Source organism: Chiloscyllium plagiosum, unplaced genomic scaffold (assembly GCF_037043375.1).
Source record: "Chiloscyllium plagiosum isolate Xiang-an unplaced genomic scaffold, Cpla_swu_hap1 HiC_scaffold_22, whole genome shotgun sequence".
In the NCBI taxonomy this organism is placed as follows: Eukaryota; Metazoa; Chordata; class Chondrichthyes; order Orectolobiformes; family Hemiscylliidae; genus Chiloscyllium; species Chiloscyllium plagiosum.
Window position 1 is genome coordinate 50293495 of NW_028270160.1, and position 14851 is coordinate 50308345.

Below are 14851 nucleotides of genomic sequence, written 5' to 3' on the forward strand. Positions count from 1 at the left end.
TTTAGCAAGCTGTTTTGGATTTGAGACCAGTGGTCAAAGAAACAGCTCCATGCTGATCCTGACTCTCACTGACATCTCTCTCCTGTAGGAACCTGCGTAGGATCTCGCCTTTTTTTGCCAAAAGAGTGTTTATGGGGATGTTGCAAGTATTTGGAACAATTCTTTGTTAGGTTGCGTTTTCCTGCTGGTTGGGTTTTCAAATAGTTATGTGATTCCAAATTTGGTTTTCATTTGTCTGTATGCAAATAAATTCTGTCTTGTTTAAAACTGAGTGGTTGGGCCAGCTGCATTGCTCCTGGAATATCCACTGTACACCTGCTTAAAACAACTAGAAAAGTTAAGGTCTGGGCTACCTTCTTGAAATGTTTTGAGGGAGTCTGGCCTGGTCCATAACATGCTCAATAGTTAAATGAAAGCTGCTTTAGGGGCAAAGGTCATATTTTGGTGTGTTTGTGTGTGTGTGTATGTACCTGTTTCTTCAAGATAAGGCTGTTACCTTGAAAATCGAAGTCAGGCTTGTGTAGACCATGTATATATCCAAACACCATTAATATCATATCATTTAAAACATGCAAACATCAAGATGGAGAAAAATGAGCAAGATGAGAAAAATGAAGATACTGGAGTCAAAGTTCATTTGGTCAGCAATGAGACCAGCTGATTCATTGTCTGCTATAAACAAACAGGGGGTGTACACAGATTGGTGTGTAGGTGTGTGATTGCATTGGGTGTGGGGGTGGTGTATGCAGCATGTTTTTGTATAGCCGGCTGGTTTCTGATATGGAGTGTTCCACACTAACATGATTATCATGACCCTCCCGAGTTAATCAGGCTCATTTGCTACAAAGCACTCCTAATAAAGGGACTATAAAAAGTACTTAGTTCAGAGCTTTCCAAAGGGAAGTGACACACCAGACTGATCGCGATGAGTTCATTCATTGGTTAGACTAATGAAAAGGTAGCTACCATAATCCTCCAATTAAAAAGAATTTTCTTTGCATTAACCTTGATCGTTACATGAGCTAATACTGTACTGCACTTGGAAGATTGCAAGTGCGGGAGTGGTTGGGAAACACAAGTTAAATAGTTTTGAAATTATTGCAGTGCAGAAAGCTGGGAGAGAAGTGCATCATTTGCTTCTCCCAATTGAGGGCTATTTTCAATCAACATTTGAAGAAAATGTAGCATTCTAGAAGTCTTCTTCTGGGTTGCCATGGAGAAATATGTAGGTGGTGGAAGAACCAATGACAATCAGGATGCTAAAATTGCTCTGAATTTCTGGAATGCCTTATTATTAGCAATAGCTTTTCCACCTCCTATACATTGCACATTGCATTCTCATTGTCCAATGGTTGCTAATTATACACCACACTTCTCTGCACCGTCAATAAGAGGTAGCCAAGTGCAGCCAGTCAAGGATTTAAACCCATTATTAGGCACCATGCTCCTGTTGACAGAATCTAACTGGCCCCTGCTCTTTACTGATTTTATTGATTCATTTTAAACATTACCAACACATCGCTTAGATCACCACTCAAATTCAAGGGAATACAATCCACATTTGTGCAACAAATCCTCACCTTTTTGCAAATTAAGTTACTCAGATGTGGAATGTGAGCAGCCAATATTTATTGCCTATTCCTAACTGCATTTAAATGGGTGGTAATGGGCAGTTGCCTTGAGCTCCTACAATCTACATGGTGGAGGCATGTAGTTTTGCAATTTTAGTCCAGCAACCATGAAGACACATTGATCTTTTCAAGTCAGGACTGTGTGCGACTCTTACAGTGGTGCTGTTCTCAATAGTCTGCATCCATTGTCCTTCTAGTTGACAGAGATTGCAGCTATGCTAGTTGCTTATGTAAAGGTCTTAGTGAGTTGCTGCAGAGCAACTTTATTTAAAATAGTGAGTGGGGGATGTTGACCGTGAGAAAGTGAGGACTGCAGATGCTAGAGATCAGTGTCAAAGAATGTGGCGCTAGAAAAGCACAGCTGACCAGGTAGCATCTGAGGGGCAGGAGAGTCGACATTTCGGGCATAAGTCTTTCATCAGGAATGAGGCTTGTGGGCCAAGGGGGCTGAAAGATAAATGGGAGGAGGTGGTGGGGCTGGGGGGAAAGTAGCTGAAAATGCAAATAGGTAGATGAAGGTTGGGGTGAAAGTGATGGGTCAGAGAGGAGGGTGGAGTGGATAGGTGGAAAGGAAGATGGACAGGTAGGCCTGTTTAAGAGGGTGGTGGCAAGTTGGAAGATTGGGCCTGAGATAAGGTGGGGATGGGGAAATGAGGAAACTGGTGAAATCCACATTGATCCACATTGGAGGGTTTCAAGGCAGAAGATGAAGTGTTCTTCCTCCAGACATCGGGTGGTTCGGGTTTGGTGATGGAGGAGACCCAGGACCTGCATGTCCTTGGCAGAATGGAGGGGGAGTTAAAGTGTTCAGCCACGGGGTAGTGGGGTTGGTTAGTGCAGGTGTCCCAGAGATGTTCTCTGAAACGATCTGCAAGTTGGCGTCCTGTCTCCCTAAGTTAGAGGAGACTACATTGGGGGCAGTGGATCCAGTGGATGACATGTGGAAGTACCGGTAATTTTTATACTGGATGAGGAAGGATCCTTTGGGGCCTTGGATGGAGGTGAGGAGCAGGTTTTGTACTTTCTGCAGGCGGTAGGGAAAGGTGCCGGAAATGGAGTGTAGGTTAGTGGGGAGGGGGGGGGGGGGGTCGGGGGAGAGGTAGGGTGGCCCTGACAAGGGAGTCGCGGTGGGAGTGGTCTCTCCGAAACACAGATGGGGGTGAGGAGGGATATATATCTCCGGTGGTGAGGTCTGTTTGTAGTAGGCGGAAACGGCGGAGCTGTTGACTATGCTGATGAATAATGTCTAGCTTCTTGAGAGTTCTTGGAACTGCATTCATCCAAGAAGTGGAGAGAATAAAATCACTCTCCTGTGCACTACAGTTGGTGGAATGACTTTGCGGAATCAGTTGGCAGGTACCTAACCTCAAGCTGCTTTTGAAGTCACAGCATTTAGGTGACTAGACAGTTAAGCTTCTGATCAACTGTGATCACCAGGATGTTTTACAGTGATGGATTCAGCACCAATAATACCACTGAATGTTAAACAGAGATAATCAGATCCCTTGTGCAAAGTGGCGATTGCTTGGCATTCACATGGCATGAATGTTATCAGCTGGTTGTTGCTCAGCTCTTGTTGCTGATTTATTTTGGTTGGAAGGTCATTGATGAAGCAGCTGGAGATGTTTGAACCTACAACACTGTCCTGATGAACACCCGTCGAAACAAGTACTATTTTCTTTTGTGCTTGGCATGACTCTCACCAATGGAAGGTCCACCTGCCCCTCCATCACCCCAATGCCAACAAACTTCAATCTTTCTGGGGCTCCTTGAGCCACACTTTGTTCCAGGTAAGAGAGTGATCAACCGTTGGATGGGATTATTATGAGATGCTCTTCAAGATCGTGACTTGCAATTTGAAAGCCAGTTACCTCATAGCTACTGCCTTTTCCATACCTAGAAATAGGTGAGCAAGCTGTTGCCTTATCACAAGCTACTATCAGTTTAAGCTTTGAGATCTGTCTGAACTGTGCATTGTGTCTACATTGTTGACAGCGGATTCTACTACAGGAGAAGCCTTTGAATCTCTACAGCAATGTCTTCAAAAGGAAGAGAAACATTCTAATTGTTTTTGGAAACATCACCCAAGTTGAGAACTGAAAACTTGCAAATTAAAAGAGGATCAGGATACCGGCCATTAGCTAACACTTGCTTGCAAATTTAGAATTTGGCTAATTTTGCATACCTATATTTTGAATCTGCAATTGCGTGTGTGTACTTAGAGTCCACGTGTTGCAGTTTGGGACTCAGATTGTTTTTAACTGTGGTCAGCTTAAGAGTATTAGATTTGACCTTTCACCTTGATAAAAACATAAGAAAACCTTCTGGCTCTCTCGCTTGCATTTCTGCTGTATACCTGCTGCAGCATTCGAGTGAAGCCCACTTAAGCAGGAGGAACAGCACCTCATTTCTGATTAGGAATCTTACAACGATCTGGAGTCAGCACTGCGTTCAGCTCCTTCAAACCATGAACTCTGTGTTCCATTTTGATATTTTATCCATACTCCAAACACACCACTACAACCAAGTGTTTGCATTTTGTTTTCATGCTTTTACTTTCAGTCAAAGTTGATCTTACTCTGCTATTAACACTTTGAACTTTTGCTCTTTCTTAGTACACCTGGTATTACTCCCTTTGATCTACGATATCTAATCCCCCTCATTGTCTTAACATTTCCCTTACCTGCTTTTGCGATACCCCTTTCCATCCCTCTTCAATTCCAATGAAGAGTAATTTTGCTCTCAAAACATCAATTCTGGTTCTCACTCCACAGATGCTGTCAGACCAAGTTTATCTCGCACCTTCTGCTTTTATTTAAGAAAATCTGACCGCCCAAATTCTTTACAACCAGCACAACAAACAGTTAAATACATATACTGGATTGGCAAATCCACCTTCTAAATTCATGCGCACCTCGTACAATTGATGAAGGATTAAAGATTTTATTTTGAAAAACAAGAGTCACCAGGTTGCTTGTATGCTTTCAGTTGTGGTTGGTACTGCTCCGAGTGAATGAATCTGGCTTAGTTACCCAAGAGACTGACATTATAGTGATGGTAATTCAGGGCTATTCTACACATTGTGGTAAAATATAATTCTACAGCCAACTTCCAATCTTGGAAACTCCCCTTCTCCACATGGGGAGAGACACAACCAGTGCCGCATATTCCAAAAGATTGTCCTGTCCACAATGGCTAACTAATCAACTTAAACTCAGCAAGTTATGAGGCTATTGCTTGGCTTCAGGCAAGTTTTAATCGTCTTTGGCATGTATACATTGGAGCACCTTCCAGGGCTCTCTGGTGGTATTGTATCCAGCCTGAATTCAGTACCTCAATATGGGTTGCAAAGAGAGGGATGTGAACTCCACTTAGTAATTAGAAATTCTGGCATACTGTGTAAATGTTCAGCTTAATTTAAGAAAGGATATAAATGAGCTAGGAACAGTTCAAGGAGAGAAGGTTATTCTCCTGCTACCCAGTAAGAAGAAAGATTGGACAGGCTGGGCCTGCATCCAGTGGAGTTGGGAAGAATGAGAGGTGACAGTATTGACACATACAGGTCATTGAGGACCTGTCTCCTTTGGGAGCTGTGAGAACTAAAGGGCACAGTTTAAAAAAGGAGTCTCCCATTTAACACAGAGACAAGAGTTGTTTTTCCTCTCAAGGAGTCTCCCATTTAACACAGAGACAAGAGTTGTTTTTCCTCTCAAGGAGTCTCCCATTTAACACAGAGACAAGAGTTGTTTTTCCTCTCAAGATGCTCGTGAGTCTTTGAAACTCCCTTTCCCACTGCAGTAGAGGAGAGATTTCAAAAAACAGATTGTTGATGGGAATATGGAGTTGGGGCCACAATTGGGTCAGCTACAAGTAGTGAAGCTCCATCGAGGGGCCCAATGGCCTCCTGCTGCTGCTGCTGCTAATTTGCATCCTCTGATCATAAGAATACATCTCTGTGGGTGTTTCCAAATTTTCAATCAAGTGTTTAAATCTGAATGACCAGTTCAAAAAGAGATGGGAGTTCTCTTTCTCAGCAATAAGGCTGATCAAAGAATTGAAAAACCACAGTTAGACAGCATCTTCAGCTCTCAAAGAAATGCTTTATCACCATATGGAATGGTCTTTTAAACCATGTTGTGTACTTGCAGAAGCTGAATTAAAATCTATTTCCCTCCTTCCTACCAAGGCATGTTAGAATGGAAACACTGTACACACATTTCAGCTGTGGGCTGATAAAATGCACTCGAGAAACTAACTAGAGCATGTTACAACCGTAGATCTGAATAGCACATTGTAAAGGGTAAAACTTTCTTGACAAGTGTTTTTTCACCAGACAGGAGACCTGTCTGCTTCACCACAATGATACACTGTCCATACTGACTACTGGCAAACCAGCACTGTCTCACATTTTAAAAAAACTATAGTTTAGCATAGTTTCTTTTCCCCTTGTACAAGTACTTCATTTTTTCCCTTGATGAGTCCCCTTGTCAGTAGGTAGCTAACCACCAGCCAATCTCTACTTGGTATCCATGGAAAGAAATACCAAAAGTCCCAACATCACTGGGGAATAGGGCTGATTTCATCCTAAACTATGAAAGGTTTGCATTCATGAATGAGCCACTATTCATAACGCACAATCAATGTTTGTTGCAGTGTGCATGGGAATACAAATTACACCCTACATAGATCAGACAAGCACAATCTGTGCATAGAAATTATTCCAAATAGCAACTTTGTGTTGATAATACCAGCCTAGGTAATGGACACCGACATATTCTTAACGAAGTACTGACCTGTTCAGATCACTGGCTGTACTGAACAAGGTACAGTGTTAATCAACTTTCAGAAACGAATGTTGCTCTGTTGTGTATTTTGACATCAACACTATTCTGCTATTCTTAAATATATTCACATTTAATGCATTGAAAGTCTATTCAAACCAACATTGTTCTGAACATAAACACATTCACATTAATCCCTGTATTCACACTGCGTTATCATAAATATATATGGTACACATAATAAGTCCTCTGTTGTACTCAGATGCATCCGCAAAAAAAGTTGCCAATTTCTTTTTCCTGTCTCAGCTCCCAGTCTAAAACAACCCGAGGCAGGCTGTTGCTGAAGACCTGTGGGTCCGGTGCGCCTTCGGTGGAGCACGCTGGCACTTCGTAAACAAAGCTGGACGGGGAATAACTGTCTGAGAGCTCCACAAACCGAAGAACTTTCAGCAGAACGCCTTGCCACATCCGGCAGCTGAACGTGAATACCCCCTCCCGCCCCAAATAAAATAAATACTCCCCCATTGTCTTACCGTGCACAGCTTCTTGTTGCCTGACATGTTGGGATGAGGAGCGGTTTGGACAGAATCTCTCTTCCTCTCCCTACCAGTCCCCACTGTGTGTCTGTATCTATGTATGTATGTGTATATGTATATGTGTGTGTGCCTGTCTTAATGGAGCAGGCTGGTTGGAGAGATGGAGACTCCGTTTGCTTTTTAAATCACCCAGGCACGTAGCATTGCCCTCTCAGCAGCCCCAGAGCCACAATCTGCATATTCACACCAGCCACGTCATTGCCGGCTGTGCTGAAACACAGGAAACCAGTTGCTCATCTAGTTGGAAAAGAGCGAGGGGGAGAGAAAAAAAAATAGAGGAAGAGGGCTGCTTTTCAAAGAGGTCTTCAGAAAGCTGAGCAATAATCTGTTTGGCTGAGGTCGAAAAATCACAAAGAACCTCCCGGGAAAGCAGTGGAAATTCATGTTGAATCCCAGAACCAGGACTTCTGCATTTTACTGAACTTAATTTTTCTCGCGTGCAGGCTGCCCCTCAAAGGTTTGCCAAGGGAACTCTACTTGCCAAAGACGTTTAGTGGTCTGACTTCTCCTGCTTACCTCAGAACAGTGCTCTAGTATGATCAAGACTTCATTTCCAAGTGTTCGTTTTAGAAAAAAAAAACTTGTTTCTGCCCTCATACCATTTCGTGTAAAGTGAGTCATATGTCAGACTGGAAGGAATGTGCACCCAGTTCTCCCACTGAATTTTTAAAAAAGCCATTCATTCATGGGATGTGGGCATCACTGGCTAGGCCAGCATTTATTGCCCATCCCTAATTGCCCAGAGGACAGATAAGTGTCAACTGCATTGCCTTGGGTCTGGAGTCACATGTAGTCTAGACCAGGTAAGGATGGCAGTTTCCTTCCCTAAAAGACATTAGTAAACCAGATGGGTTTTTCCAACAATCAGCAATAGATTCTTGGTTATTGTTAGATCCTTAATTGCAGACTTTTAAAAATTGAATTCAAATTCCACCATCAGCCATGGCAGGATTTGATCCCTGGTCCCCAGAATATTGTCTGGATCAGCAGTCTGACAATAATACCATTAGGCCATCACCTCCCCTATTTGGAATAATAAGTAATGACAACTTATTGCATTTGATTAAGCCCCATTCAAAGCACCAAGTATACACTGGAATTGAATTTAATTGAATTTATTGACTCGTGTACCGAGGCACAATGAAAAGCTTTGTCTTGCGAGCGATACAGGCAGATCACAGAGTTAAATAGCAAAGATAGTAAATAATAGGTAATCAGCAGCAAAAACAAAAACACAGGTACAGGTGAAAATATGCTATTAAGTTTAAAAAGCATAGAACGATTGTAGGAAATAGGGAAATTAAATCTGCAAGCAGGAGCTTGCAAGCAGTTGACCATATTGTCTCCAGCTAATTCCTCACCCAGCAAAACCAAACTTCCTTCCCTCCTTTCCCTGTCCCCCCATCTTCTTCAGCTCTCTTCCACAAAGTTCATCTCTACAATCAGGTCAGCACCCACATCGCTCAAAAGGACAGAGAGCTGTTTTATTCAGTGAAGTGCTGTGTGATCATTTTCTAATTAAAGGCAATATGAAGATTGCTGTCTGCACAGCTAGTTTATTTGGGCCTGTGCAAAAAAACAGGCAAAATAAACAGAAATTGCTGGAAAAGCTCAGCAGGTCTAGCAGCAACTGTGGAAAGAATTCAGAGTCAACGTTTTGGGTTCTGTGACCCAATAGAACAATAGTGGACTTCAGTAAGGTTTTCGACAAGGTTCCCCATAGTAGACTGGTTAGTAAGACATGGAATACAGGAGAACTAGCCATTTGGATACAGGACTGGCTCGTAGGTATAAGACAGGGGGTGGTGGTGGAGGGTTGCTTTTCAGACTGGAGGCCTGTGACCAGTGGTATGCCATAAGGATTGGTGTTTGGTCCACTGCTTTTTGACTTTTATATAAATGATTTGGCTGTGAGCATAAGAGGTACAGTTAGTAAGTTTGCAGATGACAGCAAAATTGGAGGTATAGTGGACAGAGAAGAAGGTTACCTCAGAGTACAACAAGATCTTGATCAGCTGGGCCAATGGGCTGAGGAATGCTGATGGAGTTTAGTTTAGGTAAATGTGAAGGCGAAGAAGATGTTTAGTATGCTTGCCTTTATTGGTCAAAGGTTTGAGTAGAGGAGTTGAGAAGTCTTATTGCAGCTGTACAGGACATTGGTTAGGCACTTTTGGAACATTGTGTGCAATTCTAGTCTTCCTACAGGAAGGATGTTGTGAAACTTGAAAGGGTTCAGAAAATATTTACAAGGATGTTGTGAGGGTTGGAGGATTTGAGCAATAGAGAGAAGCTGAATAGGCTAGAGCTGTTTTCCCTGGAACGTCGGAGGCTGAGGGGTGACCTTATAAAGGTTTATAAAATCATGAGGGGTATGGATAGGATAAATAGACAAGGTCATTTCCCTGGAGTGGGGGAGTCCACAACTATCCAACCATTGGGGTAGGGTGGCTCAGTGGTTAGCACTGCTGCCTCACAGCGCCAGGGACCCAGGTTGGATTCCAGCCTCGTGTGAATGTCTGTGTAGGGTTTGCACATTCTCCCCATATCTGCATGGGTTTCCTCCAGGTGCTCCAGTTTCCTCTCACAATCCAAAGATGTCCAGGTTAGGTGAATTGGCCAAACTAAGCTTCCCAAGCTAAATTGCCCATAGTATTCAGGGATGTGCAAGTTAGGTGCATTAGTCAGGAGATATATAGGGGAATGGGTCTGGGTGCGATGCTCTTTAGAGGATCAGCGTGGACTTATTGGGCCTAATGTCCTGTTTCCACAGTGTAGGAATTCTAATTAACTAGAGGACATAGGCTTAAAGTGAGAGCGGAAAGATTTAAAATAGACCGAAGGGGCAACGTTTTCACACAGAAGGTAGTGTGTGTATGGAATGAGTTGCCAGAGAAAGTGCTGGAGGCTGGTACAAATACGACATTTAAAAGGTATCTGGATGGGTATATGAATGGGAAGGTTTAGAGGGATTTCGGCCAAATGCTGACAAATGGGACTAGATTAATTTAGGATATCTGGTTGACATGGACGAGCTGAACTGATGGGTCTCTTTCCGTTCTGTACATCTCTAAAAGGGGCTGTTAGAAATCATTCAATTTCATCATATTTTATACACAAGGAAAAAAACCTTTGGAGGGGAACTTGTGGGGAGTGAAAAGAAAGTGTTTACAAGAGTTTACAAGCAAATGTTTGGATAGCTCAATTTTGCCAAATGCAAATCTTCATTACTTCAATCACAGACAGCACAGAGGCGGCCGTCAGCTCATCATACTTAAATTCGCCCAACAAATGAACGTTTCAGTTAATTCTTCAGCCCTCTCCTCATAACCCTGCACATTGTGCCTTTTCCATAAACGAATTCATTTCTAAATGAATTAGTTGAAATCACTTCCACCTTAGTCATTCCAGACCCAGTTCCTCAGTGCTGGAAAGGACATTGTGTCTCATTCTATTTTTGCTTCTTTTGCCAATTACAATTACAGGTCAAATCAAAGCGGTAATATCTCAAAGAATAGTTACAGTCTAAGGGAATAATTGAAGAGGCTGTTGCAAGGCAGAAATTAAAGAAAGAATTCATTCTTCAATGTGGCACTGGGCTGCTGTTGGGCTCAGCACCATTTAGCAAAAAAATGGGTTTGAAATTTCTCTGGCAAGTTTAAATGGTGCTTTGTTTAAATTGGGAGGTGCTTAAGCCAAATGGTGATATGATATCTATCAGAACCTGTGAGATTGTTCTTTTGAACAATTAAAAGTCAAATTAGGGTCAGAATAATTATTTTGAACAGAACAGCAATTGCTTGTGACACGATTACTTTCGAAACATATATCAAGGCTGTTACTTGAAAATGAGAAATATTGTTGGAATCAAATCAGGTAGGGCTAAAATTTCATCTAAAATTTATTAAGAAACAAATTGTATGTTTGTAGGGCAGCAAGAGGGATTTTTAAACTTTAAAAGAACCTTCAAATAGTTCATGTTAAAAAAAACCCTTATAGCTTCTCTTGTTCCTTTTACTCAATTCAGATGTTCACTTAGCATTTCATTGAAGTGGCAGGATTCTACAAGTAGGTCCCTCGATTACATCAGAGCCTCCTGACGATGCAACACTTATAAGGCTTGCTTTCTAAAATTGCTTTACTTTGAGAACCAGCATCTGAATGTAGTCTCTTCATATTTTACAGGGGAAATTGTTTTTAGGACATAGCAGATTGTGTAGAAATCGAACTCAGAAACTGGCCATTCAATCAAACTGACATTTACATTCCACATTATAAGCCTGGAAATTTTGACATTAGAACATTCAACAGTCCATCACTTGTATTGATTTGTAGTAATCAGAGCACAGAAGTACTGGTGAACCATCATTGACATAATTGCACTCAAAAGCAACCTTTTAGCTATCATTAGCTAAGAAAAGTCGCAATCAGCTGAATAAAGGCAAAATACTGCTGGTGCTGGAAATCTGAAACAAACACAGAGAATGCTGGAGAAACTCAGCAGGTCTGGCAGCTTCTGTGGAGAGAGAAACAGAGTTAAAATTTGCCTCTGGTATGACTTTTCTTCAGAATTGATCATACTTCTTCTCCAGTATGATCAGTACATGATCAATATGATCTGAGATTCTGAAGAAGAGTCATACCAGACTTAAATGTTAACTCTTTCTCTCTCACACTGAATATGCTGAAAGACCTAATGAGTTTCTCCAGCATTCCATATGCTTGTGGCAGTCGATTTGCATAATTTATCATCAAATGAAATCACACAATGTTCAAGTAATGTCTTTTTTGTGGTGTGTTTGCCATGCTGCTGACATCTACTGTCGATGCTAAATTAATGTTACATCATGTTTCACACTCCTACCTCTGGCAGATTCTGACTGACCAGCTTGACAAGCTGCCTGTCCATGTGTTTGTGCAAAAGGGCAAATCAATATGGCAGTACTGATAACCTTTGGCTCTGGCTGAGGTGCCAATGTGGTGACAGGCATGACAGGGCAAAGTAGGTGCTAAGTGGGTAAGCAAGAATCCCTGAGTGGCAGCCTCATCCAATCTGTGAGCTGGGTGCCTGTCCTTGCACATAGTGTCTTCATTGCAGCCTTTCAATTTTAGTTAACAGTGGGTCTTCCTGAGCTGCAAACAAGTAGTTTGGAGAGGTGCCATGATGGTTGAGAGATGTTGGCTGAAACTTTATTGCTGGAACAGCACAGCAGGTCAGGCAGCATCCAGGGAACAGGAGATTCGACGTTTTGGGCACAGGCCCTTCTTCAGGAATGAGCAGAGAGTGTTCAGCAGGAGAAGATAAAAGGTAGGGAGGAGGGACTTGGAGGAGGGGCGTTGGAAATGTGATAGGTGGAAAGAGGTCAAGGTGAGGGTGATAGGTCGGAGTAGGATGGAGGCGGAGAGGTCAAGAAGAAGACTGCAGGTCAGGAAGGCGGTGCCGGGCTGGAGGGATCCGGCTGAGACAAGGGCAATGTTGGCTAATGCTGGATGTCAATATCTGTGGATGAGGGAACGAGTGCGGCTGGTGCCCATGGATCGTGCCATGAAGTGCTATTTAGTGCTGAGGAAAATGGAGGTCTTTCACAGCCTGACTGAAGTCATGAAGTACCCTCTCTGACTTCCATATTGAAGATAACTAGAGTATTCTAAATAATCATAAGAGACATTACTTGAACATTGTGTGATTTCATTTGATGATAAATTATGCAAATCGACTGCCACAAGCATATAGAATGATGGAGAAACTCATTAGGCCTTTCAGCATCTTCAGTGTGAGAGAGAAAGAGTTAACATTTAAGTCTGGTATGACTCTTCTTCAGAATCTCAGATCATATTGATCATGTATTGATCATACTGGAGAAGAAGTATGATTCATTTGATGCATCTAGTAAATTAAGAAACTGGAAATTAATGTGATGAGCATGGCTGTTAACAAAATTTAACAATCTCTAGTACACCTGAATTGAAAACTATCTGCTGCCTTGCGAGGAACTCACCTCGCCGCTCCGCAACAGTGTAAAGGATGGCGTGAAATGTCCCCAACCACACCTCATTTCCCACCCGAGTCTGCCAGAAATCTCACCTCAGCCCTCGTTCCTCAGATCCCTGTAAGATCCCGCTGACAATGCTATACAGAAGCATTACATATATTGTTAATCAGAGCGTTAGCGCATAAAACAATGAGAGAACAAACATGACCCAACCTACTCCAACTTTTTTTTCCAGTGTCTCACCTCATCAATTCTGATCAATCCCAATAAGATGCCTTGACCAATCATGTCATGAAGGCAGTAGTTTACTGGATTCCTGCCATAGCCATTTCATATCCCTCCTTTTCAGAATCTAAGTGGTTCCTCTGAGACTGACATACAGGGAAGCCTAAGGATGAATACAAGAATCAACAAATCTTTTCGCAGGGTGGTGTGAGGGGTTGGGTATATTCCAATTTCTCTTACTCACTCAGGGGACTGGAAAAAATGCAACTTTCAGGAAGATGAGGTTTACCACCATCGGTTCCATATGCATTGATTCTCACTGGGATATAGGTCCCACACGCATTGACTGTCACTGGGGTATGACTTCCAAATGCATCGACTATCACTTGGAAACGGGTTCCACACACATTGACTCTCACTGGGGTACAGTTCCACACACATTGACCCTCACTGGGGTACAGTTCCACACACATTGACCCTCACTGGGGTACAGGTTCCGCACACATTGACCCTCACTGGGTTACAGTTCCACACACATTGACCCTCACTGGGGTACAGTTCCACACACATTGACTCTCACTGGGGTGCAGGTTCCGCACACATTGACCCTCACTGGGGTACAGTTCCACACACATTGACCCTCACTGGGGTACAGGTTCCGCACACATTGACTCTCACTGGGTTACAGTTCCACACTCATTGACCCTCACTGGGGTACAGTTCCACACACATTGACCCTCACTGAGGTACAGGTTCCGCACACATTGACTCTCACTGGGTTACAGTTCCACACACATTGACCCTCACTGGGGTACAGTTCCACACACATTGACCCTCACTGGGGTACAGTTCCACACACATTGACCCTCACTGGGGTACAGGTTCCGCACACATTGACCCTCACTGGGGTACAGTTCCACACACATTGACCCTCACTGGGGTACAGGTTCCACACACATTGACTCTGACTGGGGTACAAGTTCTGCACACATTGACTCTCACTGGAGTATGGGTTTTACATACACTAACTCTCGCTGGAATATGGGTTTCATTCGCATTGACTCTCACTGGGGTACGGGTTCCACCCACGTTAACTCTCTCTGGAGTACAGGTTTCAAACACAATGACTTTCACTGGAGTAAGGGTTCCACATGCATTGACTCTCACTGGGGTATGGGTTCCACACGCATTGATTCTCACTAGATTGTGGGTTCCACATGCATTAACTTTCACTGGGGTACAAGTGCCACATGCATTGACTCTGACTAGAGTATGAGTTCCAAACGCATTGACTCGCACTGGAGTACAAGCTCCACATGCATTGACTCTCACTGAAGTATGGGTTCTGCAAACACTGGCTCTCATAACATAAGGGTTCCATATGGAGTGACTCTCACTGCTATAAAGGTCCCACCATGAGGTGCAGTTACGACAGGTCACGTGGGATACCATGAATGAGAGAATGGATTGAGTGAGGATGGGGGAGTGTAAATGAGAGATTGGGTGTGCATGGTATGGGATATAGGCTATGGATCAGTCTGTGGGTGGGGTGGAAAAATGATCACTTTATGTCTAATGATTGCTTTTGATACTTAGTTATCACTTTTGATGGCTAATGGTTACTTTTC

General features: G+C 42.9%; 1 protein-coding gene across 2 annotated transcripts in view; it reads right to left on the reverse strand.

Annotated features, from left to right (window-relative positions):
• papss2b (3'-phosphoadenosine 5'-phosphosulfate synthase 2b) overlaps positions 1–7149 on the reverse strand; it is a 73863-nt gene extending 66714 nt beyond the window's left edge. The window contains exon 1 of one of the 2 annotated variants that reach the window (XR_015760953.1): positions 6946–7149. Coding sequence is in view for 1 of the 2 variants with exons in the window: in XM_043712392.2 (XP_043568327.1) it covers positions 6946–6972 (27 nt within the window). In the remaining variant the exon portion in view is untranslated. The remainder of the gene's footprint in view (positions 1–6945) is intronic. The other variant, XM_043712392.2, reaches the window with a different exon arrangement.
• Between the last annotated feature and the right edge of the window lie 7702 nt (positions 7150–14851).